Below are 26,855 nucleotides of genomic sequence, written 5' to 3'. Positions count from 1 at the left end.
GACAGTTTTGATGCATATGGACAATTGGTAGATCTCAACATTCTTAACATTTTTGCTCTGTCAGATTTTCTCTATTTATAACGGTTTTCAAAATAATAGACAAAACTTGCATTTTACCCCTATGTTTTATTTATAGCCATGTCGGCCATCTTTGTTAGCAGGCAGCGTCATCGGATACATTTTTAAAACTAGATACCCCAAATATGATTGTGGCCAAGTTTGGTTAAATTTGGCCTAGTAGTTTAAGAGGAAAAGATTTTTGTAAAAGTTAACGACGGCGACGGACAGGCGAGCTAAAAACCAGTATGATGTAAAAATTTGATACAATATTTGGTCCAAGATTTCAATTGTTTTTTTCCCACTTTTTTATGCACATTCTTTTTAAGAAATATCAATTTCATTTTCTTAAAATTGCTAACCTCCTCCTCAATGAAAATCTCCCCTGAGACTATACAGATAAGGAAGTGCCAATGTCCTTTCCATCCAATAAAATTTGTATGGCCATCACTACCCTTTTCTACCCTTTACCCCTCTTCACTAATCAGTTAAAACTATCGTACCATTATATACAAGAGAGAAATCCTTCACCAGACTATATAGATTAGCTATTGATGTCCATTCCTCCAGTATCATCAGTACAACCTTCTTACTGCTATCCTCAGATTTTATTTCATGCATGTAAATCACTCTTTGGATTGGACCTGTAAAATAAAAAAATAATTTAGAAATAACTGCAAAGCTTTTAAGTCATTTAAAAATTTCGATTTAAAAAAAACTGAATATGTTTTATATACTTGAATTGCTAAGTTTTACTATAAAACAAGTGTACGTGAACTTTCTTGTAAAATAACATCCTTTGTATTATTAAAATCTTCATAAATGTACTGCTGTTGAATTATTGTCTTCCCCAATACTTATTCAAAGATATTTTTCCATATGCAGTGACCTTAACTACGAGACCTCTTGTTCAGCTTCGGCCACCGCACAGCACAAGTGGGAGGAGAAAACCGTGATGAAAGAATGTTAACAAACGTGCACTGGAAGGTAAATAGGAATAACTGATTCTTGAAAGAACAGATTTAATACAACAAATCATTAACAACTAATAAGGAAAAGTTTTAATAAACAGTTGAGAATGCATGGACAATATAAAAAAAATATATATCAATTCACTTATTTGTCACATGCTCCACATGCTCTGTGATGATTGTTTATCAATGTTACAATCCGGTAAACTTTGGCAACAAACTCCAAAGTTAATTAGATTGCAATCAACAATCACTGAATGAATTATCATTTGTTGATAGCTAAGTATGTGCCCTTCTACATACTCGTGTTTTCTTTATACTGTACAAAAACTGAAACTGAAAGTAATAGGTACATAGCTGTGTATATAATTAAACTCATTATAGATACCAGAATTAAAATTTAGTACGCCAGACAAACATTTGGTCTGTTAAAGACATATCAGGGACGCACGAAATCAAAATATAAATTCAAAATTCAGTTATTATATAACTTCCCTGTTTACCATTATTTGAAGTTACACGCTATAAAACTCTGTGTTATTAATAGATTTATTTAACAGAAACCTGTGTTATTAATAGATTATTTACCAGAAACCTGTGTTATTAATCGATTTATTTACCAGAAACCTGTGTTATTAATAGATTTACTTACCAGATTCCTTTCTGCTTAATGACTGTAGTGGTGATCTGGCAAACAAACACTGCAAATATAAACATATAAACATATCATTATACTTCTGACATGTTAAAATGATAGATTTTGTTTGGGTTATAAGAGGGAGATAATTTACTTTATTGTACTTCATGTTAAAATGCCAGATTTTGATTGGTTAATACGAGGGAGATAATTTACTCTATCCCATGGCTAATATTCTATTACCCTTCATGGAGACGCTTGATCAATTGTTGGCTTTAATAAATATGGAAGGTTGTTATGTACAAGACGTCATAATTTTTTGCTTTTAATTCAAAAGTCAATAGACAGTAATAACAGAACATTCAGTATAATAAATTAAATAACACATATCTGAGAGGTTGATAGATAAACCCTTAAAAAACATTGTCAACCTTGGCAAACTGTTGACCATGTTTTCTCAGGGTAACTATCTACCTTCTCAGCTATGTGTTATTTATATAATAACATATGTGATTTCAAACCAAATTTTTATTAAGAAGAAAATATATTTGTCAGAATTATTCCTTTCATTTAATAGTTGTAGTTAATTGAGTAAAAACTGAAAACTGTGAGACTGCAAGTGGTCACTTCTATTTTGACAATTACCATGGTTGAGATGCTATTTGACATGCTAAAAATAAAATCTTTCTTTTCTTTTCATACACATCATACAGAAAGCACTGTAAGGTACTGTGTACAAAATCCTCTTGTTATCACAATCCAAAACATTTGAAAACAATTAACTGGTTCTTCTGGCTTTCATGAAGTTTACATCATTGTGTATATTACAGCTATGTGACAAGACAATTCAACTTGCAATCAAGTTATTGAAATATCAATTGAAAATGGAGCAAATAGGGGAGACAATTTCATATCTATTTCAGTAATAAAATTGACAATATAGTGAAAATGCGAAAAAGGTTACTTTTAATATGATTCAATTGCTACTTTGTCTTCCAATCAAGATGTGGGAATACAACTCTAAATTTTCGAAATTTTTGCGATGCTTTTATTGCTGTAAAAAATTTCTGTGAGATAGTTAAATCGCAAAAATTATAACTCGCATCTAAAATTTTGATAGCATTATTTCTACCAAGCATTTCCTAAAATCACAATTATCAATCTTGCATTTGTATCTATTGTTCAAAAATTGCATAAATAAATGCATGCACAATTTTTTTACTTCAAACTAAGAAAAAGAAGGGAGACAACAGGATGTAGATGAGACAGAAATTTGAAAAATAAATGGAAAGTGTGTCCATGGGAAGCATATGATGCCCCTCTTGCATAAAACGTTATAAAGGGGCATAACTCTAGAACGGTAGAAGTGACGCCACCCAAATTCGAAACTTGATATGAATTTTGTGGTTAGAAGCATTGTGTATAAGTTTCATAGCATTTGGTTGAGGCAAATTTAAGTCCGCTACAGCTGGGACATAAAAATACAGGAAAATAACTAAAACATCAAAGGAATATAACTATTTCATATCCTAATTTTAAGCAACAAACCTCAACAATCCATGATCTCGTTGGTTTACATAAAATCCTAACTTTCAGTGATAACAATGCTTTCTTTAGGCCTTCCATTGTCTCTTTCATTATATTAGGAACATCTGGCATACTGTAAATAAAGGTTTTTAAATCTGATATTAAACTGGATCAAAAAGTCATATGTGGTACAGTGAAGCTTGACAAATTAAACATGATTTTTTTAACAGCAACCTTAGCATCTGTCCCAAGTCAGGAAACTTGTCATTGGTTATCTCCCAAAGTTTTTTTTTTATCTTAATGCAATTTTTGTTGATGACTGATTTTTTTAAAGTTACTTTTAAATTTATTCACAATACTTTCACTTACATGGATGTGGAAATACCATGGAAACTTGATTAGCTTGTCCCTAAATCTCGCAGACAAGTAAGCATGTTCCAACTACTAGTCTGGGGACAAGTAATTTATGAGAAAGCACAACCAGTAGTGTAGGTAAAATAAAATCCATGCAAGTAGATTTTTATACAGTGCTTGTCCTTGGAGAAGTGAAGAATTTTGATATCTCCAGCCCCCTCACTCTGTGTGACTTACAGCTTGACATGTTGTTTATTGATTGTTGCACAAACTTACGCTGATGCTTAGATGCCTTTTGTATTTTAATGTGGATGGGTTTTTGTCTCACTGATTATAACCAAAATTGTAATTCTAATCTCAGGTCATTATTTTTTTGAGAAAGGGTAAGGTCAATGCTCAAGTTTAATATTATTATAGTGTGAGCAAAATTAAGCACAAACATGTTTAACCCTGCCACATTCTTTATGTGCCTGTCCCAAGTCAAAAGCCTGTAGTTCAGTGGTTGCTATTGGTTCATGTCTGTCATAATTTTTTTTGGGTAAATTGTTTTGTTATAAATTAGGCCATTAGTTTTTTTTTCAATTGATTTGTTTCATATTTTTCATGTCAGGGCCTTTTATAGCTGACTATACGATACCTTTTTTTCTCATTGTTGAAGGCAGTACGGTTGCTTATAATTCTTTACATTCACTTCATTTGAACTTTGGTGGATTGTTGTCTCATTGGCAATCATACCACATCTCCTTATCTTTATAATAATCATAGGCTATCACTGATTTGTTTACTAACCTAGCTATTGATAAGCAAAAACATGTGCCTTCACAGTCCACCTGTACTCCTGAATGGACCACACCATTCTTCTGAAACTGTTAAAACATACATATGTATCACTCTTACAAAGAACACATTATATACTCAGTGGTTGTAATTGGTTTATTCAAATATTTGTTTTTCTTAAATTGTATTCTTATAAAATAGGCTGTTATTTTTCTCATTTGAATTGTTTCGCATTTTGTCATGTTGGGGCCTTTTATAATTGACTATACTGTAGGGGTTTTGCTCTTTGTGGAAGGCTGTAGGGAGACTTATTTGAACTCTGGTAGAAAGTTCGTCTAATTGGCAATATTAACCATATAGGGGTTTCAAAACTGCTTGCTTACCCAAGAATAGCATGGAACAAATTGATAATTTTGTGCATTTAAAATATATAATTATGAAACCTTTTAATGGTTAATGTTTGCTTGAATATTTCTTGCCTAATGTCCAATGTGGTGTTTAATATAATTTTTCTTTAACTTTACAATGTAATGTATTAACTAACTGTTCAAAATAGAGGACATTTAGATAATTTATCAACGACAATAACAATTTTTAATGATTTTCAAATTATTTTCACAAAACGTCCTATCTGAATAATATTCTCTCTTTTCTGCTAAGTATGATGTTTTAAATCCAAATTGCAAAATAATCATCATACGACACAATTGTTTTCTTTCAACACAAAACTGATCAAGAGAAAGTTACCTCTAAACCTAAATTGACAAAAGCCAGTCTCTCCTCACAGCTAGATAAAATGTATGTCAATTCAGGTATCATATACACAGATCCTTTCATCTTTTTATTCTTAGGCCCCTCATATTCTCCCAATAACAACTGAAAAAGAAAATATTATGAAGCAGGTGTTATATCATGTGATATAGCGTTAAGTCACATGATGACTAATTAGGCCACCCTTAAAAAAAGTTTTGTTTAATGTTGCCTACTCATGACTCATAGGGTTGGGTAGGTTGAGAGAAATTCCTTTTTTTGCCAACAACATAAGTTACTTAGATTACACAAGAAAACAACATCTGAGCAGGAAAAAATCTAAAAAAAAAACTAATCACAATGATTTGTGTCATAAAATTTTTCAGGTAGGCTGCTTTTAAGTTGGTACGTAGGCAACATCAAACAATTTAAATTCTATTTTTTGGCCATAGTAGAGATATTCTGGGTAATTTTTATTTATTTCTTGTGAAATATTCTAATTTTTACTGATGGTGTTTAATGTGTGCACTTGATTATTTCTTAAGAATTGTACTTACCGTCTCTAAATTGAGAGACTGAAGTTTTTTCACAGAAATAATTTAGACCAGATACAGAGATTTTGTTTTCAAGAATTTCATTTTGGCTAGTTCTTCTGTAAATGGAGATGGATATCTTTCCACTTTCCTCCCAGGCAAGACAAAAATCATCCTTGTTTAATAAATAAACATGTACAAAAATAACTGAAATGAGTCAAAAACTGACAAAAATCTTCCTTTTTTAATATATAAACATGTACCTTTCTTTTCTTTTGTTGTATTTCGTAATCACTCTCCTCAGATTCAGCTGAAATAAATAACAAAATCAAAATTACAGTTTAATTCAAAAGTAAAACATATCTACGGCTATTTAACCCTTTTTTTATATATATAATCTTAATGAAGTCCCAAAACAATACAAATACTAAACTTTCTTGAATAATGAATAAAAAAGCACTTGCTTAGATATAACCCTGACTTTTGATTGAAAATTAAACATGTTAATAGAAAATTACAGAAAAAATTTGAGAACTTTAATGCGAAGAAACAATTTGAAAGTATCAGAAGGTCATTATTGAAATCATAAGGTCATTAGTGATATTAGAAGGTTATTTTTGACAGAAATAAAACTAACGATAAATCTTTGTGTATGGTCCATGTGTAAATGAGAATTCGTCCAGAGGATAAAGTCTGCCAGCTCTAAGATATAATTTAGATCCTACGTCCTCTGCCAGTTCATCGTCAGTACCGTCTGCTGTACAGGGTGTGGTCTCAATCATGTAATATTTGATGTCTACCTTCCTGTTCTTACTCTCCTCTAATGCAACTATCTGTTAAAAAATAACACCATGTTAACATTTTTTAACAAATGTTACAAATATAATTAAATATTTAAATTTCTTAATACTTTCAAATTTTCAACAATTCCTTCTGACATTATTTTTTTTGTATAAAAACATAAAATATATCAGACAATCCACAATTTAGCTCCACAATCTACTGTGTCCCACATCTTTTGTTTTTGAAAATTTCATTTAAAAAATGTTTCTGTACAATAACTAGGAGAGAATGTACTTTAAACTATCATTTTTATCATACTTTAACTACCTTGAAAATACATGAATATAATTGCAAGGAGATATAGTATGATTGCCAATGAGACAACTATCAATCAAAGTTCAGTGATTTGGTCATAATGTGAAGATTTCAAACATTTAAAATAGGAGATGACCCTCTCAAGGAAATGTACTGTATAAACATATTTCATGTTTTTTCCTATAATATGTTATCCTACATTTTCTAAGTGAATTCTAACATTTAAGAACTTTTTACAAATCAACACTAAATTTGTCTAATCATTAATGAATAAATTGGTTAAAATGACACGTATGGTAGCTTGAGCACTCAATATTATGATTTTTTTTTTTTCAAGGTTAAATCCTAGACCCCTTGTTTCTACCTGGTACAAAAGAGATAATTTAAGAAAAAAGAGAGAAGGATTGTAAAAAAGTTATTTCTATGGTCATATAGGCATATTCTCTTTAAACAACAAAGGTTAACAATGATACTTAGCATTTAAAGATGATAAGTGTGGTTAGTTTTTTTTTACACATCACAAAATTTTGCAAACATATTTTTTTTAATGTGATAACTTTTTTCACCAACTTTTATTGCCTTAGACTTACCACATGGTGTGATGACTGTTTGGGTACCCTGATGTAGAATCTACTCTTCGAGACTTCCTCCAGTGGGTGATTAGGGGAGATAATCAGAGGTAAATGTTTCTGACAAGTTGTAGGTAAATACTGGACAGATTTCTCACATCTAATAAGGACTAGTTGTAATCTGGAATTAAAAAACAAAAGTAATTTTGAAACATTTAAATTTATCTCCTCATAAAAAAAAATCCTGTCATCTTTTACGACGGATGCATATTAGTTTGCATGAAATGTCGTGCAAAATATTACTATACTGCCATTTGTTGTCAGACATTGACAAAAAATTAAATGTTCTGTATATATTTGGTTTACTGTGGATTCATTAATATTCATTGGATACCAATTTTTGTGGATTTCATGGGTACAAGGGAACCACAAATTTAAATATTCAACAAAATTAGGAATGTATGCAGGAATCTGATGTTTAGTAGTTGTCGTTTGTTGATGTGGCTCATAAGTGTTTCTTGTTTCTGGTTTTTTTATATAGATTAGACCGTTGGTTTTCCCGTTTGAATGATTTTACACTTGTGTAATTTTTTGGGCCCTTTATAGCTTGCTGTTCGGTGTGAGCCAAGGCTCCGTGTTGAAGACCATACTTTGACCTATAATGCAGTGATCTGGAAGGATTTTTTCTCTATGGGCCCAGGGCCCCCCAAAAATAAATTCAATGGGCCATTTTTAGAATTAATGGGCCATGTTGTCAAATGAGTGGGCCATTCGTTTACAATAAAAAAGTGTATATTTCACTGTACTTACAAGTATGATTCTAATTAATATCATGGATATTGTTCCTGTGATTTTGTAATTTCAATTTCAATGAATATACAATAACTTCTTCCAAACCCGGCAATATTTACGATAACCTTTATTTACAATGTTAAAACTGGTACTGTTCCCTTGTTCATGTTCATGTTGTTTTTTACATTAAATTTGGGTCTTCGTCGATACCATACTTATTCAAGACGTTCCGTATTAGAGGACGTTTCTGGCATTTCCTCTGCACTTGTATTATTATTACTTCATCACGATGACAATAATAACAGTAGAGAGCAACGTTAATTGATAAGACACAACAACAATTCGCTGAAGGCATGTTTACAAAATGTCAAAACGAGCCAAAGACCAAAACAATTGACCAGGACAGTTAAGCCCCTTTTATGGAGAAAAATACTATACTATGCATAAAAAGGCTTTTGGGTTTTTCAATCGAAATAATAGCAAGCTTACTTAAAAGATTATAATTAGAGAAGAATTCTCCCCTGTACTAGCCAATTTTCACAATTAAAGTTGTTTATAAAAAATTATATCATGAATGATGGTTAATTACGTTTTTTGGGTAATCAGTCATACCGCATGTTGCTATTATTACCATAGGAAAACACCCGAGACGTCCCAAAAATATATAGGTGCTCCTATCATTGGAGTGAACACTACACAGTTGTGTACTCACACATGGCGGCACGAAATACGATCGGAAATCCATTTGACGATATCTCAACGTTTCAAAACGAAGTAAAAAATATCATGCGCCACGCGGGCGCTGATATTTGTTACTTTATGCGCCATTTCTGGTCAATAAGCGCAATTGGCGCAAGGCGCACGTCCTTCCCGATCACTGTAATGGTTTACTTCTAAAATTTTGACTTGGATGGAGAGTTGTCTCATTGGCACTCATACCACATCTTCTTATATCTATTTAGAAAAACCACAAAATTAAAAATCCTTGAAAAATTGAATCCACAGTTATAAATTTTTTTAAGGATTATCAAACTAGTGACTAGTCTTTCAGGTCTGAAAATCATTTACATGGTTTAACTCACGACTGTTATTATAAAATTCCATTCCAAATATCACACACTTCCCAAAAACAGAATCTGAGTATTACGTACCAAAAGAAATGGATGAATGAATAGAAGAAAAAAGGACGAGCAGATAGGTGGATGAACAGAAGGACGGAAAAAGTGATTTCAATACACAATCCACTCCATTATTGAACAATTTGGATTTCAAACCTGAGATATTTATAATAGTCTTTGATAAAATTAAAATACAATTGACCTCTTGCAATAAAAGTAAATAAACATGTGTATGGTTTCTGGTGTAACAACATTCTACTTTACCGTAAGTTAACGATGAATTTCCCCAAGTTCTTCCATTCTCCACTGTTCAAAAATTCTTCTAGTTCTTGAACTTCTTGTACACCTAACAAAATAAAATAAGATAAAAGAGAAAAATCCATCAGTCTGATTGACTTGTGTCTTATCCAAAATGTGTTTATAAAAATAAAATATATTTAAATAGAATTAATTAAATTAAAAATATATAAAAGAAAATAGAAATATAGATTCTACCACTGCATCGAGTGTGATACGATATTTATCCACTCGAGACAGTTAAATTTTCAAATTTAAAACGCGAGGCTTGCCGCGCGTTTTAAATATTTAAAATTTAACTGTCGAGAGTGGATAAATATCGTATTACACGAGATTTGGTGGTGGAATCTGTTTCTCTAATGATTTTCAAACAATATGCAGGCAAACTTATTCTGTCTTTTAGAATGATCTGTAAAAAGATGTGTTCTTTCTATGTGACGTCATCAGGCATGGTCGCCTTTTTTCATGCCGTCACAATAGGAAATTCAGAGGAAAGGAAGTAAATTCAACGACATAATCGGATTTTAACCAATGAAAAACTGAGATCAAATAAACCACATGTTGATTAAATTTTTTTTATACAATGGGTGCAGAAAGGGATAAATTGACGAAGAATTAGAGAAAGTCATTTATCAGTAAAATATGGCAAAATAAAAAATATCAAAGTTTTGCATCTGATATTACATGTATTATCTTCCTATCATAAAAAATCTTTTGAATACGTTGTTGATGTCTAAACAAACTTTAACCACAGACATTATCTAATTGTTAATTGCAAAAAAAAACTTTTATAAAAAACACATAAAAATGAAAGTGATGTTTTTCATGATATTATCTAGATCTTAATCACAAAGTAAGTGAAAAGAAACCCTTGACAAAAGATTTTCCCTTAACAGTATACAAACATTTCAAGATATTTTTCATCAAATAACTAACCTTCAATCCCACACAAGGAGGCTAAGATAGATCCTCTCTGGGAGTCCATCATTACTCTGAGGTGTTCAAACTCTAATGTAGGATTAAGTACCGGTACATGTAAAGCTATTGGCAAGTCTTTCATTTCACCTGAAACAAGGATGATAATGAAGAATGTAAGCTTTAAGTAGATGAAATGTAAGAAGATATCATTAAGTCATAGAACCAGACTCAAACTAATTGGAACAATAAAATTGAGAATGGAAACCGGGAATGCGTCAAAGAGACAACAACCTGGCCAAAGAGCAGAAAACAGCTAAGGCCACCAATGGGTCTTCAACACAGTGAGAAAATCTCGCACCAAGAGGCAGGCTATTAAACAACAATGTATACTAGTTCAGTGAAATTGGACGTCACACTAAACTCCGAAACATATAAATGAACTAAAATTTAAAAAACATACGAGACTAACAAAGCTCCAGACCTCAATTAAATTGATTAAAAGATTATGTCTTCATCATATGAATGCATTTGTTGTCGTGCTAAGCATACCCCTACTCATAATTCAAAGTATCAGCAAACAGGAAGATGTCTGACAGATCTGAAAAGCATATTACAACTCAACACTGCTGAGATGCTGACCAATTATAAAATTAGTTTGTATTGCAGTATTGGAAGAATCTTTGATAAATTTTTTTAAGATCATTAAACATATTGAAAAATATCAACAAACAGGAAGTAGGTTTCTGACAGATCTGAAAAGTGCTCAAACATAACTCAACACTGTCAAGCTGCTTACTAAGTCATTATGTATAGCAGTTTCTGGAGAAAATGTGATTGCAATATTTGTTGGACAAACAGTCAGACAGATGGACAGACAAGGTGATTGATATATACACTCAGATTATAGAATGGGAGTATAATTTCATGAATTAATCTTCATTTTGCATGGACAATAAATGTTGACATTCTAGATTACACGTCAGATCAAAGCTTTTGGTCACAAAATAAGAAATTTTATTCAAACACATACATTTGTTTGTCACATGACATTATATTTGAACATGTAAAATTAAACTGCACTTACACTGTCCAATGACGTATTTCTGAAATTCTTTCGACAAGTCCTGAAAAATAGGATTCTTTCATTAAATCTCAAGCTATATCACCATTATTTGTTTAAGCCAGTTCCATTATTCATAAAATTTAAAGAAATGAGCGGCTGCGCCAAAAAAAAAGATAGATGCTTGCTAGATTTGAATTAAATATTTGGAAGGCATCTAATTAGAAGTTAGTATAATGGCCTCATAGAAAACATTCATAAGGATATCATTAGAGATATTTAGGTCAGACAAAATTTATAATATTAGAAGAAATAATCTTGTTTGAAAGTAAATAATGAAATATTTTCGTATGTAGTGATAAAAATTGAATGCAATACAATTTATTGCTCTTGTTTGTTACAGCCGATTTCAATGAGTGTGTAGGAAAAGGTAATATCTTTGGTTAGCTTGCTTGCTAGCTGAACCGTGAAGTCATTATAAGGTAAGGTAAACTACCCTCCTTTATGAGTAGACTAGTCCCACAGGTAACCAATTCTATCTGTCTGTCGGACTAGTCTACTCAAAAAGGATGGTAGTTTACCTAACCTAATAATAACTTCACGGTTCAGCTAGCAAGCAAGCTAACCAAAGATATTACCTTTTCCTACACACTCATTGGAATCGGCTGTAATAGTACAGATTGTTTGGCTCTTGTTTGTTAATAGTACAGATTTTTTTGCTCTTGTTTGTTAATAGTACAGATTTTTTTGCTCTTAAGAAGAAGTGTGACAACAGTAAGAAATATCTACATACCTTCAATTTAGCATGTATCCTCACTTCAATGGTCTGCATCAGTAGCCTCTCTATGGATAAGTGATTACTCTGTAAACAAAAAAAAAGATATGGTCAAATACATCCAAACTTTAAATGACCCATGTAAAAAAAAATGTGGATAGTGTCCACATGTGTACACAGATGATGCCCCCGCTTGTATATCATATAGTTATAAAGGGACATAACTGAAGAACGGTAAAAGTGACGCTACCCAAATTTGAACTTAATCTGAGTTTTGTGGTAATAAGCATTGTGTGTAAGTCTCATAACATTTGGTTGAGGCTAACTTGAGTAGAGAACAGAAACTAAAAATTCAGCAATTTTTCTATTTGTAAACACGCATAACTCTAGAACGGTTGTGTATAAGTTTTATAACATTTGGTTGAGACAAACTAAAGTTACGGAATGGAAACTAAAAATTTTGCAATCTTTCGATTTATAAAGTGGCATAACTCAATAATGGTTAAAGTGACATTACCCAAATTCATCTTCATCTGCTTTTTATCAGTGGAAGTCAAAATCAAACATTGCATTGTATAAAGCATTGATTGTAATTGATTCAACTTTTTATGGACAAAGGAAGATAACGCCAATTTTAAAAATTACTTGATATTTAGAAGAAAATAAAAATTTTGCAATTTTTCGATTTATAAAGGGGCATAACTCTAGAATGGTTAAAGTGAGGCCACCAAAATTCAAACTTGATCTGTGTTTTGTGGTAATAAGCATTGTGTATAAGTTTCATAACATTTAATTGAGGCAAACTTAAGTTAGAGAACGGAAACTAAAAATTTTGCAATTTTTCCATTTATAAAGGGGCATTACTCTAGAACAGTTAAAGTGACGCCACCAAAATTCAAACTTGATCTCTGTTTTGTGGTAATAAGCATTGTGTATAAGTTTCATAACATTTGGTTGAGGCAAACTCAAGTTAGAGAACGAAAACCTATTATTGGACGTACGTACATACAGACAAGGGTAAAACTTAATGCCCCCTCCGCTACGGCGGGGGCATAAAAAATCCTACCTACCCCCTACATTTTGTTACTGTCAAATTTCTAATACCAATGGATGGCTTCAAAGAATCTGAATGCTTAACCTTGAAATCACTCAGTCTCATTATCTAATGCATTCTGGGTAATATTTTCAAAAGGTTAGAAACATCATAAACAATGAAAAATTCAACCAATGAATTGAAGTTATTTCAATTCTTGGGTATGAACAATAAAATTACCCATAGTCCTTTAGATTCTGTAACTGCTAATTACTACACACTTACAGCAGTTTTATTTTGAATGACATAAGGATCATACAGGTACTGTAAATTCAGAAATTATTGCGACAAATGCGAGAGTTGTAAACGCAATAATTTAAACTCGCATTTTGAAATATTTTATATGAACTAAACAGGATTTTTCTCAAAATCGTAAAAATTAAAATCGCATAATAAGTCTAAAATGACAAAATCGCAATAATAAATGCACGCAATAATTTCTGAATTTACAGTAGTGTTTAGTTTGAATAGATACAAGGTTTAAAAGTAGAAACTTTTTTCTTGTAATTTCAAATACAGTCTACATAACTTCAGCTAAATATATATTGGCTCCTTAACTTTGAGAAAATTTTGCTAAAAGTTCATGACAAGTATAACCAGATTGGCCCAATGTGTTTGAAGAAGTTTTCTTTTTCAAATTTGATTGCTTGACTGTTGCTTGCTTAACATCCAATGTTTTAAATCTAACAACAGATATGAGCAAGTGGTGGTAGAACCTCATGCCTGTCTAAAGGGGCATGTGGGCTAAAATGGATGTAGGAAGGATGGATGAGACTTCCAATATCCCACTGAAACATAAATACATTCTTTTGAGTAGTTTTGAATGCATCAAATATTTGAAAAAATGAACAAAAAGCCAGAAATTACCTATGACCAATGTTCAAAAATAAAACTATCCTTTAGCACCTCCCACATTCCTTTTAATGAAATAGCCGATATCATTTAAAATTCTAACAACTGTCAAGATAAACAACAACAATACAAGGACTGTTCTTTCAATTTGGGATAATATTTTAGTCTTTATGCCATTTTTGTATCAGACACTCCCAATCTTTTTTTTTCTAAAATTTAACTTACTTTAATTGCCAGGCCAACTCTGTGGCTCTCCTCCGCTGACATTATTGGGCTGTGACTTATCTGTAACGGCTTCCCTTCATCTTCTTCTGATACATGTACTTTGAGCTTATACACTAATAAAAAAAAACTTTCATTAATATATTGCAATACTGAAATCATAAATTTTCACACTAAATAGTACATGTATTGTAAATTTGTACATAAATGGGTACTCTTATTCAACGTATCCATAAAAAGTTTAAACGTGGACATTTTTTTACTGGGATTCAGATAAATCTTTTAATGAAATATTTTTGCTTAATATCAAACAAACAGTTTAAATAACCCAGCAATGTTTTATCATTGACAAAATATAGCATTAATTCAAAAATTTGCAGTTATGACTTCCAATATTTTAAAATAAATGCATGATCATAAATATTCAATTTAAAGCACTGTCATAGCTGGTTTTTGTAAACCAAAAATGCATTTTTCATTTCTGCATATATCTTACCAACTGGATCCTGCTTGTCCTTCTTGGTCTGGTCCCTCCAGTACGAGACCACGAGACAACGGCCGACAGTGTACTCGTCTATCCTTATGTTGTCCCCCATTCTCTCTCGTATCAGACGTAATGTCTGACTGTTTAATACCTCTAGCTGTAGTGACTGACAAAAGGAATCTTTTTTGTTAAGGAAATTTATCTTTTTATGATCAGCTACCTATTCTTTTGACTGAACTGAACTTTGGGTTCATTTTTAGTCTTCAAAACGAACCACAAACCCACTGGGTTCAGGCCAGTAACAGGTTTCTAAAACTAGAGGCTCTAAAGTGCTCACCTGTATCTTCAACAATGGACACTTTTTGGTAAAAATTGCCATGAAATGGCAATAACTCAAGTTTTAATTGACAATTTCATTCATATTTGTAGATCACATCCTACTGATAATATTTTTGGTTATTAAAGTTTGACATGTTTGAATCTATTATACTATCAAAGATAATAGGCAAAAACTAATTTTGTATTTCTCAAATTAGTTTCAAATATTTCATCATCAAGAGTTTATGCAAAACACTCAAATTTAATTTCAAGAAATTTCAGGGCCTATATATATTGACCTTTTGAAATCATTCACATAATTTTTTTTCTAATTCACTTCTTATGATTTTTTGTTTTCTTTTTGTAAATATCTTAGTCAATTTCTGTTGTGTGTGATGGTTTTAATACTTCTAATTTTTTTTCATCTTTAATATTTCAAGAGAATCGGTCTCTACCATCCTGAGCATGTTTCAAAGCAGATATAAGGATACGTAAAACTTTATACAGGTCATGCAAAGGTCGGTTGTTGTCCACCAATCGAGACTGAGCTAACTGATGTATATAGTTGACTTGTAACGAATGTACCAGGGACTTTCCATCTGTAAATATACGAACAGTCAGTTAAAATACTGTTAATTTTTTTTTCGCCAAATCTGTACAACTATGTTTTCTTCCTGTATAACTTGTATTGGACCATGTTAAGAAATAATGTTGCATCATAGGAATGCAATTCTTCAGCACTTTTTCATTTGAAAACAAATTATTTTTGAAAAGAAGCAGAGCCTGTACAACATATGTATTAAGGACAGTAGTCAAATTTCTGAACTGTCATCTATAGGGTGTATAAAAAATAGGTTGAATTATCTCCCCTTACCTCCAGTGTCCGGATCCTCCACTAAAATGTTAATGTCCAGCAGCCTCCAAGGAATTGTGGGACTATCTCCCATCAATGTTAAGATCACCTGTAATATGACAAATATTCTTCATACATAAGTAGTTTCTGGTGTAACAACTATTTCACATTTTTGATGTCGAGCTTTTAAAAGCTGACTATACAATATAGGTTTTTCTCATTGTTGACAGCAGTTCCTTGACCAATACTTGCTTATATCTTTGTCATTTGAACTCTGGTGGTTAGCTGTCTTATTGGCAATCATAACACATTATTTTTATATTTACTTTGTGACTGAAATATCAGACTAAAGATTGAAACTATTAAACTGCTAAAAAGTTCTGCATTACTTTTGTGTTTAATTACAAATTTAACACCATTTTTTTTATTAAGATGTGGAAATCTTTTTTTGAATACATTTTTTTAGTTTAGACAGGACCACCTGTTAATGTGTATAATCAACTTATAGAGAAACTACCTTGTATGTTATATTATGAAATTTGAATAAAGGTCTTACCTCAAATTCATGTTCAACATGAAACTTAACTCTACCATTTTCTACAATAAAAATGTAAATATTTATAAAACTTACATATACAATGATGATCAACCTGATAAGAAAGTAAGATAAAGATCATTAAAAGATAAAAGACGGTAATACATTTCAAAATCTATGTATCATTTCAATCAATCCTTATTTGAGAAGTAAGTTCTTCAATTTGAACTGTATATCCTGATTAATATCTTGAACAATAAGTCTCTTATCTTATGAAAAAAATTATGATGATACCAGTCTGTACAGTATAACTTTGGACAGTGTCTGGTACCCTACATACCTATTCTAAGTTTCCTCATCTGAGGAGGAAGTTCTGATGATACCAGTCTGTACTGTATAACTTTGGTCAGTGTCTGCAGTGTCTGTCGTTTCTCTGTTGGAGTAATGGCATCTGGAGGTACAATCTTTTCCTAAAATTTTGAACAAGTTTTACTATTCATGTATATGTATTTCAATAGTATTAATACTTCTTAAACTTTGGGACACTCAATTACTTAGCAGCTAAGAGTTTAAACTAAATAGCTCCAATGTCGAGGACATTATGGTTCTTCCACAAAACAATATGGCAGCTTTGATTTCCAATACTTTGGGATCAGGTAGTGTTCTACCTCTGTGGGCATACGATTCACTTACAGGGGAGGTAATGACGTCTTAAGGGTATATGATTCAGTTACAGGGGAGGTAATGATGTTGTTAACGTAAAATGATATTTTCAAGACGTCAAACTGTGACATATCGGGAAAAGATGCATTTTTCGACTGATTTTTATCATTCAGATTGATTTAACTTGAAAATGAGTTCATGGACCCCTCTTTTTAAAAATGACATTAGGTTTGATTATTTGTACCAATTTTTATGAAAAAGTCATCGATGAATTTTTTAAAAATTAGATAAATATACAGCAAAAAATGCCGTTATTTTTCTAAAATCATGAAACTTTGATAAAAATAAATTATTTCCAAAGAATTGTTATATAAATTTAGAGCATACTTATGTAAAGAAGATTTTCCAAATGATTTTACAAAAATCTGCTTGTGTTTATCTTTACAAACAAAAAAGTTAGGTATGTCTATCCAAAGTGTAGAAATGTAAAAAAAAAAACGAAATTTTGAGTAAATGTCTAAAATTTCGACCCCGTTTATCTCTTAAAGTAGCACATGAAGATATATTTTTTATTACATATTTGAATTGACTAGATGAAAAAAGCTTGTATGCAAATTTTCGTACAAAAATCACCATGGAATCAAAACTGTATTGTATGCCCTTAAGTTACATCCATATCTGTTCAGCTGTTTAAGAGGAATTGATCTTTAAAGGCCACATGGACACACAGGAGGACAGATGGACTATATAAACCCCCCTCTCCCTCTTTGTAGAAATTATAACAAATTAATTGCTTCGCTGAGCGCAGCTAGATACGACAGCAGATGTCCAACCCTGAAAAGTTGGGGCCAAAATGGACACAATATTCACGCTTGATACAGATCTGAATTTGGATTGTAATTAAATTTTTGACACATAATAGGTTTCTGACACAGAATAGCTGTAGTCAAAAAAATTCAAATTGGTTATATGATTTGAATTTATATTCAATTTTTTCCTTTTGTGCAATACACTATGCAATTGACTCCCCCCCCCCCCCCCCCTCCCCCCCAAAAAAAATTTTTACCCCATTTTTTGGCGTTTGTGCAATACACTTTTTTTGCCCCTAATTCCTAAATGGTTGGAGCCATAACCCCCATAGTCAATTCTAACCATCCCTTTGTAGTATGGAAACTTGTGGTATAATTTCAGAGAGATTCATACACTTTAACAAAAGTTATAGTCTGGAAACTACAAAAATGCTTATTTGGGCCCCTTTTTTTACCCCTAATTCCTAAACAGTTGGGACCATAAACCCCAAAATCAATCCCAACCTTCCTTTAGTGGTTATAAACCTTGTGTTAAAAATTTATTGATTTCTATTTACTTATACTAAAGTTATTATCCGGAAACCAGCTGTCTTGGACCACGCTGACAACGACATGATACCAATTTACGACCAAAAATGTATAAAAATACATACCCTAATACAAGTAGGCAGTCTGGGATATGTGCCTAATGTTAATACATCTATTGCACATGGTAAGGAGAAGTTTGGTAATCTGAAATTATAATCAATGATATTTGCCTGTATTATGAAAATATATGTAAAACTTGATGAAATATCAGAGCATTCAAACTATATGTATATATGGGTCAAACTTTATTATTTCTACTTTTTAGAAAATATTTGGTATATGGTAGATAAGATTTAGTCTCACAGTGCATTTTTATTCATAAATTCATTAATTTTTTTTCGTTATATCATATTTTAAAAATTCTTATTCAATATTTCTGTGTGATTATTTTCCGTCTCAAGCTATTCAACTGAGATTTGTTTTCTTGATAGAGTAGAATGAGAACGTGATGATGTCATAAGCCAACATCATTTATGTTGCCTTTGAAAATAGCTATAAACAGATCATCTTTGGTATTTCAAACTCAAGAAAGTTTTTCTGCTACTTCTAATCTCAGGGCCTATCAATGAGATTGTAGTCAAGAAATTCCCTTGCCTTTTCAAAACCATTTATAAGCTACAATTCTCATTAGGTCAGCTAAGAAATGAAAATTACAAACAACCCAGTAAAAGTTATTAACAAAGGGAGACAGTTAAGAATGCATTGTCTTTCAGAGGTACATGTATTTAATTCAAATATACCCTATTGACACATGGATATTATAGTTCATAATTAATATATCTATAATCTATACTAGTACCTATCAAATTGAAGCTGATGGTACAAAATGTAGATCTTTGTTAAATTCCGTTATATCTATTCACTTCTTTTATAGACTAGGGTCCATGTAGAGCTTGACACAGTGTATTCATTTATTTTTGGTTGTATGTCCATTTAATGTATTCAAACTTTCTCTAATGTGGTTTTTTTTGTTTGTCTTGTTTTTTGTTGTTTTTTTTGGGGGGGTGGAGATTTCAGAAGTCCTTTCTTATCCATCAACATCCATTTTAATGGGACAGCTCTTATGTCTTTCAGAACTTGTATTCAAATCACCTGAGTAGAACCTATTGATACAAACCTAGCATTAACTAGTCATTCTAGACATTTTGGCTAAGGTATCTGATGCATCTATATATATAAACATAGACTGCTGCTACAGGAAATCAAGGGAGAATGTATTTATACAAACCTAGCATTAACTAAAGTCTCCCTGGACATTTTGGCTAAGGTATCTGCTGTATCTATATATAACATGGACTGTTGCTCAAGGAAGTTACAGATCTCCTGCAAAAAAAAAACCAGAAGTGTTTTATTCAAGTGAAAACCATAGATTTAAGTACTTTTGTGAAAGGTTGCAGTTTAAATCTTACAAAAACACACTTGATTACTCAGACTAAACTCCCATACAATTGATGGCTTTTTTTTGTCCTTTACTAACAAGAACGGACAGACAGGAGGGGGGGTCAGACCTTTATCGGGACTCTAGGATCGGGTGTTTTTAAGCTCAGGATTTCGGGATTGATCCTTTCGGGATCTGGGAATTGTTTTTTTGAATTTAGGGATGTTGGAATTTTAATTTCTTTAAATTCTGGACCTCAGGATTTCATATTTTTAAGCCCGGGATTTTGGGATCAGGACCCCTTCCAAAAATAAGGTCAAGATTAACTGAATCTGGTTAAAAATTTGATAGCTTTGGCATATTGGACAGGCTTCTACTTAAAACACAGATTTTTCAGTGATAAAGAGGTGGCATGATAGAATTATTTAAATTCTAATTGGAAAATTCAGAACTTTTGTACTTTGAAAAGGAGCTATACTACACATTCGAAACACATCCATTTTGATTTGAAGAAGCAAAATCGTCATAGAAAATCAACCGTTTCACAATAAAAAATGAACAGATACATGTAAACTTCCTTTTAGAAAGGTTTATTTAATTTCATAGCTATCAACACCAACACAAATGTCCATTTTGATCTCCTACATTGTTCAAAATACAATTGAAGTTGCAATTTCAATTGTGAATACAATCACGCGCAGCCCATGTTCTATAGGAATTAGAACATGGCTTTGTTTCCAAAGCGAAAGAAGAACTTCACATTAGAATCTTTAAGACATTACTTACTGTGCATTTATCTACTTTATTAGAAGTACTGGCCCATTTCACTAGAGCTAACAGTCTGATAAACAGCTGACGAGTCCGACTGGCAAACTGTACGATTTCTATTTTTCTGCAGAAAAAAAATATTTATTAAATTATTTATTTTTTCAACAATTGGCTCCCTCAAAGTCAATAAGTTGTAATAACATTATCATGCTGTTTTAGAGTTAACATAGACCACACTTTTGCTGAATTTGACATTTTCTCGGAACATGACGTGCATGGATATAGTAACAGTTCCTGAAAAATGCAGTATTAACTATAGGGTCACTTGAAAATCCTGTTTGATGATAAAATTAATATTGATGATAAAAAATCATATAAATAGATGTTAATATAAAGAAGAAAGCTCTCATTTCTTTTATCTGGTCCATTTATGAGTTTTGGAAAATTATTTTAAAAAGATAATGCTATAATACAGATGGCAACAGATCTCATACTTATATCTTACCTATCCATATCAGTTTTTCTAGGTAACCTGCAATTATAAATAGTAAAATTATAGATAGATGTATACAAATAATTAAAACATCACTTATGAAAAATGTCAAAAGTATTTTCCTGAAAAGTTTTAAGACTTGCTGAAGTCCAGACTTCTATCATGTCTATGAAGAAATAATCTTCCACAAATGGTAATTCCTGAAATTATCAAATAAATATCTACTTCTTTTTAACTTGATTAAAGCAAAAATCTTTATTAATTATTAGAAATATGAATAAAAGCAGTTATGGGGAATGTGTCAATGAAACAGCAACCCATAGACATCTAGAAGTCATCGGTATGGATAAATGTCTATGCAATATATCAAGGTTTTAATTGTTCCAAGTTGGTAAAAGTGATTAATAAATAAAACATAAACTATCAAAGTTCTGCTATCAATAATAAATTCTCTAAAGTTGAAAATGTCAGATAAGAAGACGTCTTTAAACATTGTTAAATATAAGATCTAAATGGAAAAATAATAATAAATAGAAATTATTTATACTACATGTACTATGTTTAACATAATGATGCAGAGATCACCACAGCTTAATCAAGAGTGTTGAGGAACATACATGTAAAACATATGTGTTATACACAAGTAAAACATGTGTAAAATAAACTGTTATCACAGAGATATGTCTCGCCTTTTTGTAATTTTGATAATGTAAATATTGAAATTAAAATAGCAATACTTTAACATGTAAGTTATGCAAATATTCAAAATCGATGAACCATGACTGAAGGTACATCGCTTAACAATCTCCAAATACCATTGACTTATTATAAGTCATTCCCTTTAAACAAACCTAAACACAAACATTAACTTGTAAACTATGTAAAAGTTTCAAAGTCGATGAACCATGCTGAGGGTTTGGGCTATATACATGTAATCTCCATTGAAACGAGACTTGCAAATGCCAATAAATTTGCATACCAAATATCACTGACTTAACATAAGCGGTTCATCTTAAACTGATCTAATCACAAACTAATACATGTAAACTAAGCAAAAGTTTCAAAGTCAATAGACCATGACTGAGGGGGCGGAGCCAAATAATCTCTATGGAAATGAGATATGCCAATGCTTATACAACTGCATACCAAATATCATTGACCTACCACTAGTTGTTCCCCCTAAACTGACCTAATCACAAACTAATACATGTAAACTAAGCAAACATTTCAAAGTCAATAGACCATGACTGAGGGGGCGGAGCCAAATAATCTCTATGGAAATGAGATATGCCAATGCTTATACAACTGCATACCAAATATCATTGACCTACCACTAGTTGTTCCCCCTAAACTGACCTAATCACAAACTAATACATGTAAACTAAGCAAACATTTCAAAGTCAATAGACCATGACTGAGGGGGCAGGGCCAAATAATTTCCATGGAAATGAGATATACCAATGCATATACAACTGCATACCAAATATCATTTAACTACCACTAGTGGTTCCCCATAAACTGACCTAATCACAAACTTATACATGTAAACTAAGCGAACATTTCAAAGTCAATAGACCATGACTGAGGGGGCAGGGCCAAATAATTTCCATGGAAATGAGATATGCCAATGCTTATACAACTGCATACCAAATATCATTGACCTACCACTAGTGGTTCCCCATAAACTGACCTAATCACAAACTAATACATGTAAACTAAGCAAACGTTTCAAAGTCAATAGACCATGACTGAGGGGGCAGGGCCAAATAATTTCCATGGAAATGAGATGTGCCAATGCTAATACAGCTGCATACCAAATATCATTGACCTACCACTAGTGGTTCACCATAAACTAGACCTAATCACAAACTAACAAATTGTTGACGCCGCCGCCAGAAACAGCATACCTACGTCTCGCTTTTTGACTGCATCAAAGCGAGACAATGAACAAGTATTATACAAATCTTATGACTGAATACAAGCTTACGGTAACACCTGTGAATATTTTGTGTGTCATGCATATGATGTATATTTTCCTTCTGACCAGTACACCTCTTATACATATGATTTGATTTGGGTTTTTTTGTTTGTTTGTATTTAAGAATACCCACTTTCAAGCTCAAATATTTTATTAATAAGAAATACATGTTTCAAAGGGAATTGGAGAACAGGCCAAGCCAATATACATCCTCACCAATAAGAAAATGGAACATACAGAAATTTTTGCAATGTATATACATGTATCATTGCTAAAATTGCATAAAGGTTTGGCAAAAATAGAAACTTGCATTTAAAATTTTGATAGCATTATTTATATGCAGCATCTACTAAAGTCGCAAAAATTAATTGTCTTTTTTTTTTGTAAATCGCAATAATACATGTAAATGGACACATAAATTTTTGAATTTATAGTATTATTCAGTTGTGTATTACACATTGTATAATACTATATATATACATGTAATCTATCTAACACTTATATATCTTCTATGTGATAACAGGGGCCTCGGTGGCTGAGTGGTCAAGTAGTAATTACTACTGTAATCACTAGCCCAGTCAACACTGAGGTTGTGAGTTCGAACCCCGCTCGTGTGGGTGCACTCGACTCCAATCTTAATTGACTAGGATTGTCAGTTTTCCTATCGAAGGTTGGTGGTTTTCTCCGGGCACTCCGGCTTCCTCCACCAATAAAAACTGGCCGCCACGAAATAGCTCAAAAGCGGTGCTTAAAAGTGGCGTTAAAACACCAAAAAATCAAAAATCAAAATCTATGTGATAACAAACTTACAATTCAGACAAAACAGTAAGTTCATGGTATGTCCTCTGTATGATATTTTCCATCAGATTGGCTAGCGGCATGGTCTCTCCTCCTCTTGGACCTCCATGATGGACCATCATCTGCCCACCATCTGCTGGTGGCATCTTCATTTTTCTTACTATTTGATCTTCAAAAAAAATCTCAAGTGTGAAACATAATAACATTGAGACATTAAAATGTGGAATGTGTCAAAGTGACAACAACCCGACCAAAGAGCAGAAAACAGCCCAATACAACCAATGGGTCTTCAACACAGCGAGAAAATCTCCTTCCAAGAGGCAGGCTTCAGCTGGCCCCTTAACAATAATGTATACTAGTTCAGTGAAAACGTATGTCTCACTAAACTCAGAAACATATAAATGAACCAAACTAAAAAAAAAAAAACATACAAGACTTACAAAGGCCAGAGGTTCCTGACTTGAGACAGGCACAAAAATGCAGCAGGGTTAAACATGTTTTGAGAGATCTCAACCCTACTCCTATACCTACAGCCAATGTGGAATAAACAAACACACAGCAATACCCACAGTTTAAAAGAAGTTTGAATCCAATGTTAGAATATATAGGCAACAGAAGAAACTAAGCAAAATGACAATGATCAACATAAATTAACAAAGGACTTCTAGCAGTTACTGGCATACCAGTTCCAAACATCAATTAAGATTAAGCTGATTGAAAGATTATGCCTTCATTATATAACAATAGGCTGTCAGAGTGACAGCAAACCGGATTTTCCTGCAGAGGTGGAATCCTGAACAGTTGAGCAAGTATATATATGGACACTACATTTAAGCTTAAAACAGCTCTGAATTTGGATTGTGATTGAATATTTGACACAGTATAGGTTTGTGACACAAAATGAATGTGGTCAAAGAACTGAAAAATTTGAAATCGGAAATTTACCTATTATGGTCCAATATCCAAAAACATTGTTCTCATTAGCATATCAAAGAACCCCAAGAATTCAATTTTTGAATTGTTGATGAAATCAAACAAAAGTTTAATTTAGGACCCTTTGGACCTCAATGGGGTATTATCTAATTAATAATGAAAATAAATACAGGTTTAGATTCAGCTTTTCAAAGAACCCTATATATATATTCAATTTATGTTGAAATCAAAGACAGTATAATTTTGGACCCTGATTTGGACCAACTTGAAACATGTGAAAACTGGGCCCAAAATCAGAAATCTAAATATATGTTTATCAATAGACAAACTAAGCTTAGTTTTTAAAGGAGTTTGCTTCATCAAAAAAATATATACATGTATATAGCATTCAGAAAAATAAGTTTATACAGAACTGGTAAGTCCGCCCATACATGTATGTCATGTATGTAGCAAACATGTATGGAGGGCTGATTTATCATATATATTAACAAACAAGAAAGTAAGCAAATGATGTTTTAATAATGGACCACTAAGAAAGGAATTCCAGATGGACAAAATAAAAACTAGAGGCTCTCAAGAGACTGTGTCACTCACCTGATTCTACTTTGGTTTTGTAAATCATGTAAAAATAGATTAAAATCATAACAGATACCCTAATAATGATTGAGGACAAATTTTTAGGTGTAGTTCATACATATTTCTCATTTTGTAAATAGATTAGACCATTGGTTTTCCTGTTTGAATTTGTTTTACACAGGTCATTTTGGGGCCCTTTATACATGTAGCTTGTTGTTCTGTGTGAGCTAAAGCTCCATGTTGAAGTAACAACACTTGGTCAGCACCTCATTAGCATGATTAAGAACATTTATGCCATGTTTGGTTTCATTCCATTCAGTGGTTCTCTAAAAGAAAACATTTGTATGTATTTCCCATAGGGTCCTATGTTAAACTAAGTCCCTGCTGGTGGCCGTCTTGGATGATTGATTGCCTACAAAGTTACAACACTTGGTCACCACCTCATAAGGAACATTCATGCCATGTTTTAGAACTTTTTTTTAAAATTTTTGATATTTTGGCTTTCCATAGTTTTTTAATTGCATTGTCTTTGTTTGATTCAGACTTGACGTTGGTTTTCTTCAAAGTTTAAATAATATAGCAGACAAAATATTTTCGGAAGAGACCCACAAGGAAGTAAAGGGGCGGAGTTAATGGATGGGCTAAATTACTGGACACGACTGTATATGTCATCTATGGTACATGTATCTACTATACATTGAATGTTTAAAATTGAGTTGTTTTCATGATTTTTGTAGGTCACATAATGTGTGTATATATTTTATTATTCAGTCAAATTGAAAAGCTCTCTAGAGCTCGTGTTTATGTAGTTTATTGAATATAGACCTTAAATAAAACTTTTAAGAAAAAAACGACTAATAAATAGGCATAAATTTACAAAATTACCTATACCAAATTACGTCAGCTAAAACGTAGAGAACCTGTTAATTCATGACAGTATGAATTCCAAATAATAATTCTTGGCGTCTTCGGAGGATATTTAAATTGTACAATAAAACACAAATGTGAAAATTAGTGCATATGTGTATAAATGAATAAAAAATGGCAAGTCCGATCTCAAGGTAGTTATTATCGATTGTATGAATTTACGTTCTTAAAAAAGACATATTTCTATTAAAGAAGTGTAATGTGTAATAATGCTAACCTATTCACGCCTTGAAACGTATAATATCATGTTGTAATATTCACATTTCTAAAAATTTAACCAATTGCAAAAATCCCCGTTTTCCAAACTACATTCGGATGACTTCCGGAACTTTTTTTTCCTTTCCTCAGAGCGTC

General features: G+C 32.0%; 1 protein-coding gene and 1 long non-coding RNA gene across 2 annotated transcripts in view; one reads left to right on the top strand and one right to left on the bottom strand.

Moving 5' to 3' along the window:
- LOC127726497 (mediator of RNA polymerase II transcription subunit 14-like) overlaps positions 1 to 26,845 on the bottom strand; it is a 56,134-nt gene extending 29,289 nt beyond the window's left edge. The window contains exons 1-24 of the mRNA XM_052233854.1: positions 26,719 to 26,845; positions 24,078 to 24,234; positions 21,302 to 21,328; positions 20,815 to 20,920; positions 19,879 to 19,973; positions 18,716 to 18,794; positions 16,931 to 17,060; positions 16,612 to 16,652; positions 16,077 to 16,164; positions 15,694 to 15,801; positions 14,897 to 15,064; positions 14,404 to 14,516; positions 12,252 to 12,320; positions 11,483 to 11,522; positions 10,417 to 10,545; positions 9,448 to 9,529; positions 7,295 to 7,454; positions 6,244 to 6,439; positions 5,870 to 5,916; positions 5,071 to 5,199; positions 4,336 to 4,412; positions 3,214 to 3,325; positions 1,681 to 1,729; positions 561 to 701 (exon numbers count right to left, since the gene is read on the bottom strand). Of these exons, the coding sequence (XP_052089814.1) occupies positions 561 to 701; positions 1,681 to 1,729; positions 3,214 to 3,325; positions 4,336 to 4,412; positions 5,071 to 5,199; positions 5,870 to 5,916; positions 6,244 to 6,439; positions 7,295 to 7,454; positions 9,448 to 9,529; positions 10,417 to 10,545; positions 11,483 to 11,522; positions 12,252 to 12,320; positions 14,404 to 14,516; positions 14,897 to 15,064; positions 15,694 to 15,801; positions 16,077 to 16,164; positions 16,612 to 16,652; positions 16,931 to 17,060; positions 18,716 to 18,794; positions 19,879 to 19,973; positions 20,815 to 20,920; positions 21,302 to 21,328; positions 24,078 to 24,217 (2,326 nt within the window). The 5' untranslated portion in view covers positions 24,218 to 24,234; positions 26,719 to 26,845. The remainder of the gene's footprint in view (positions 1 to 560; positions 702 to 1,680; positions 1,730 to 3,213; positions 3,326 to 4,335; positions 4,413 to 5,070; positions 5,200 to 5,869; positions 5,917 to 6,243; positions 6,440 to 7,294; positions 7,455 to 9,447; positions 9,530 to 10,416; positions 10,546 to 11,482; positions 11,523 to 12,251; positions 12,321 to 14,403; positions 14,517 to 14,896; positions 15,065 to 15,693; positions 15,802 to 16,076; positions 16,165 to 16,611; positions 16,653 to 16,930; positions 17,061 to 18,715; positions 18,795 to 19,878; positions 19,974 to 20,814; positions 20,921 to 21,301; positions 21,329 to 24,077; positions 24,235 to 26,718) is intronic.
- The window catches only part of LOC127726509 (uncharacterized), a 264,243-nt gene that overhangs the window by 20,173 nt on the left and 217,215 nt on the right, over positions 1 to 26,855 (top strand). The window lies entirely within an intron of this gene.

This window comes from Mytilus californianus, unplaced genomic scaffold (genome assembly GCF_021869535.1).
Source record: "Mytilus californianus isolate M0D057914Y unplaced genomic scaffold, xbMytCali1.0.p SCAF_18, whole genome shotgun sequence".
In the NCBI taxonomy this organism is placed as follows: Eukaryota; Metazoa; Mollusca; class Bivalvia; order Mytilida; family Mytilidae; genus Mytilus; species Mytilus californianus.
Note: the sequence above shows the minus strand (reverse complement) of the source record. Positions and strands in the feature narration are given on the sequence as shown.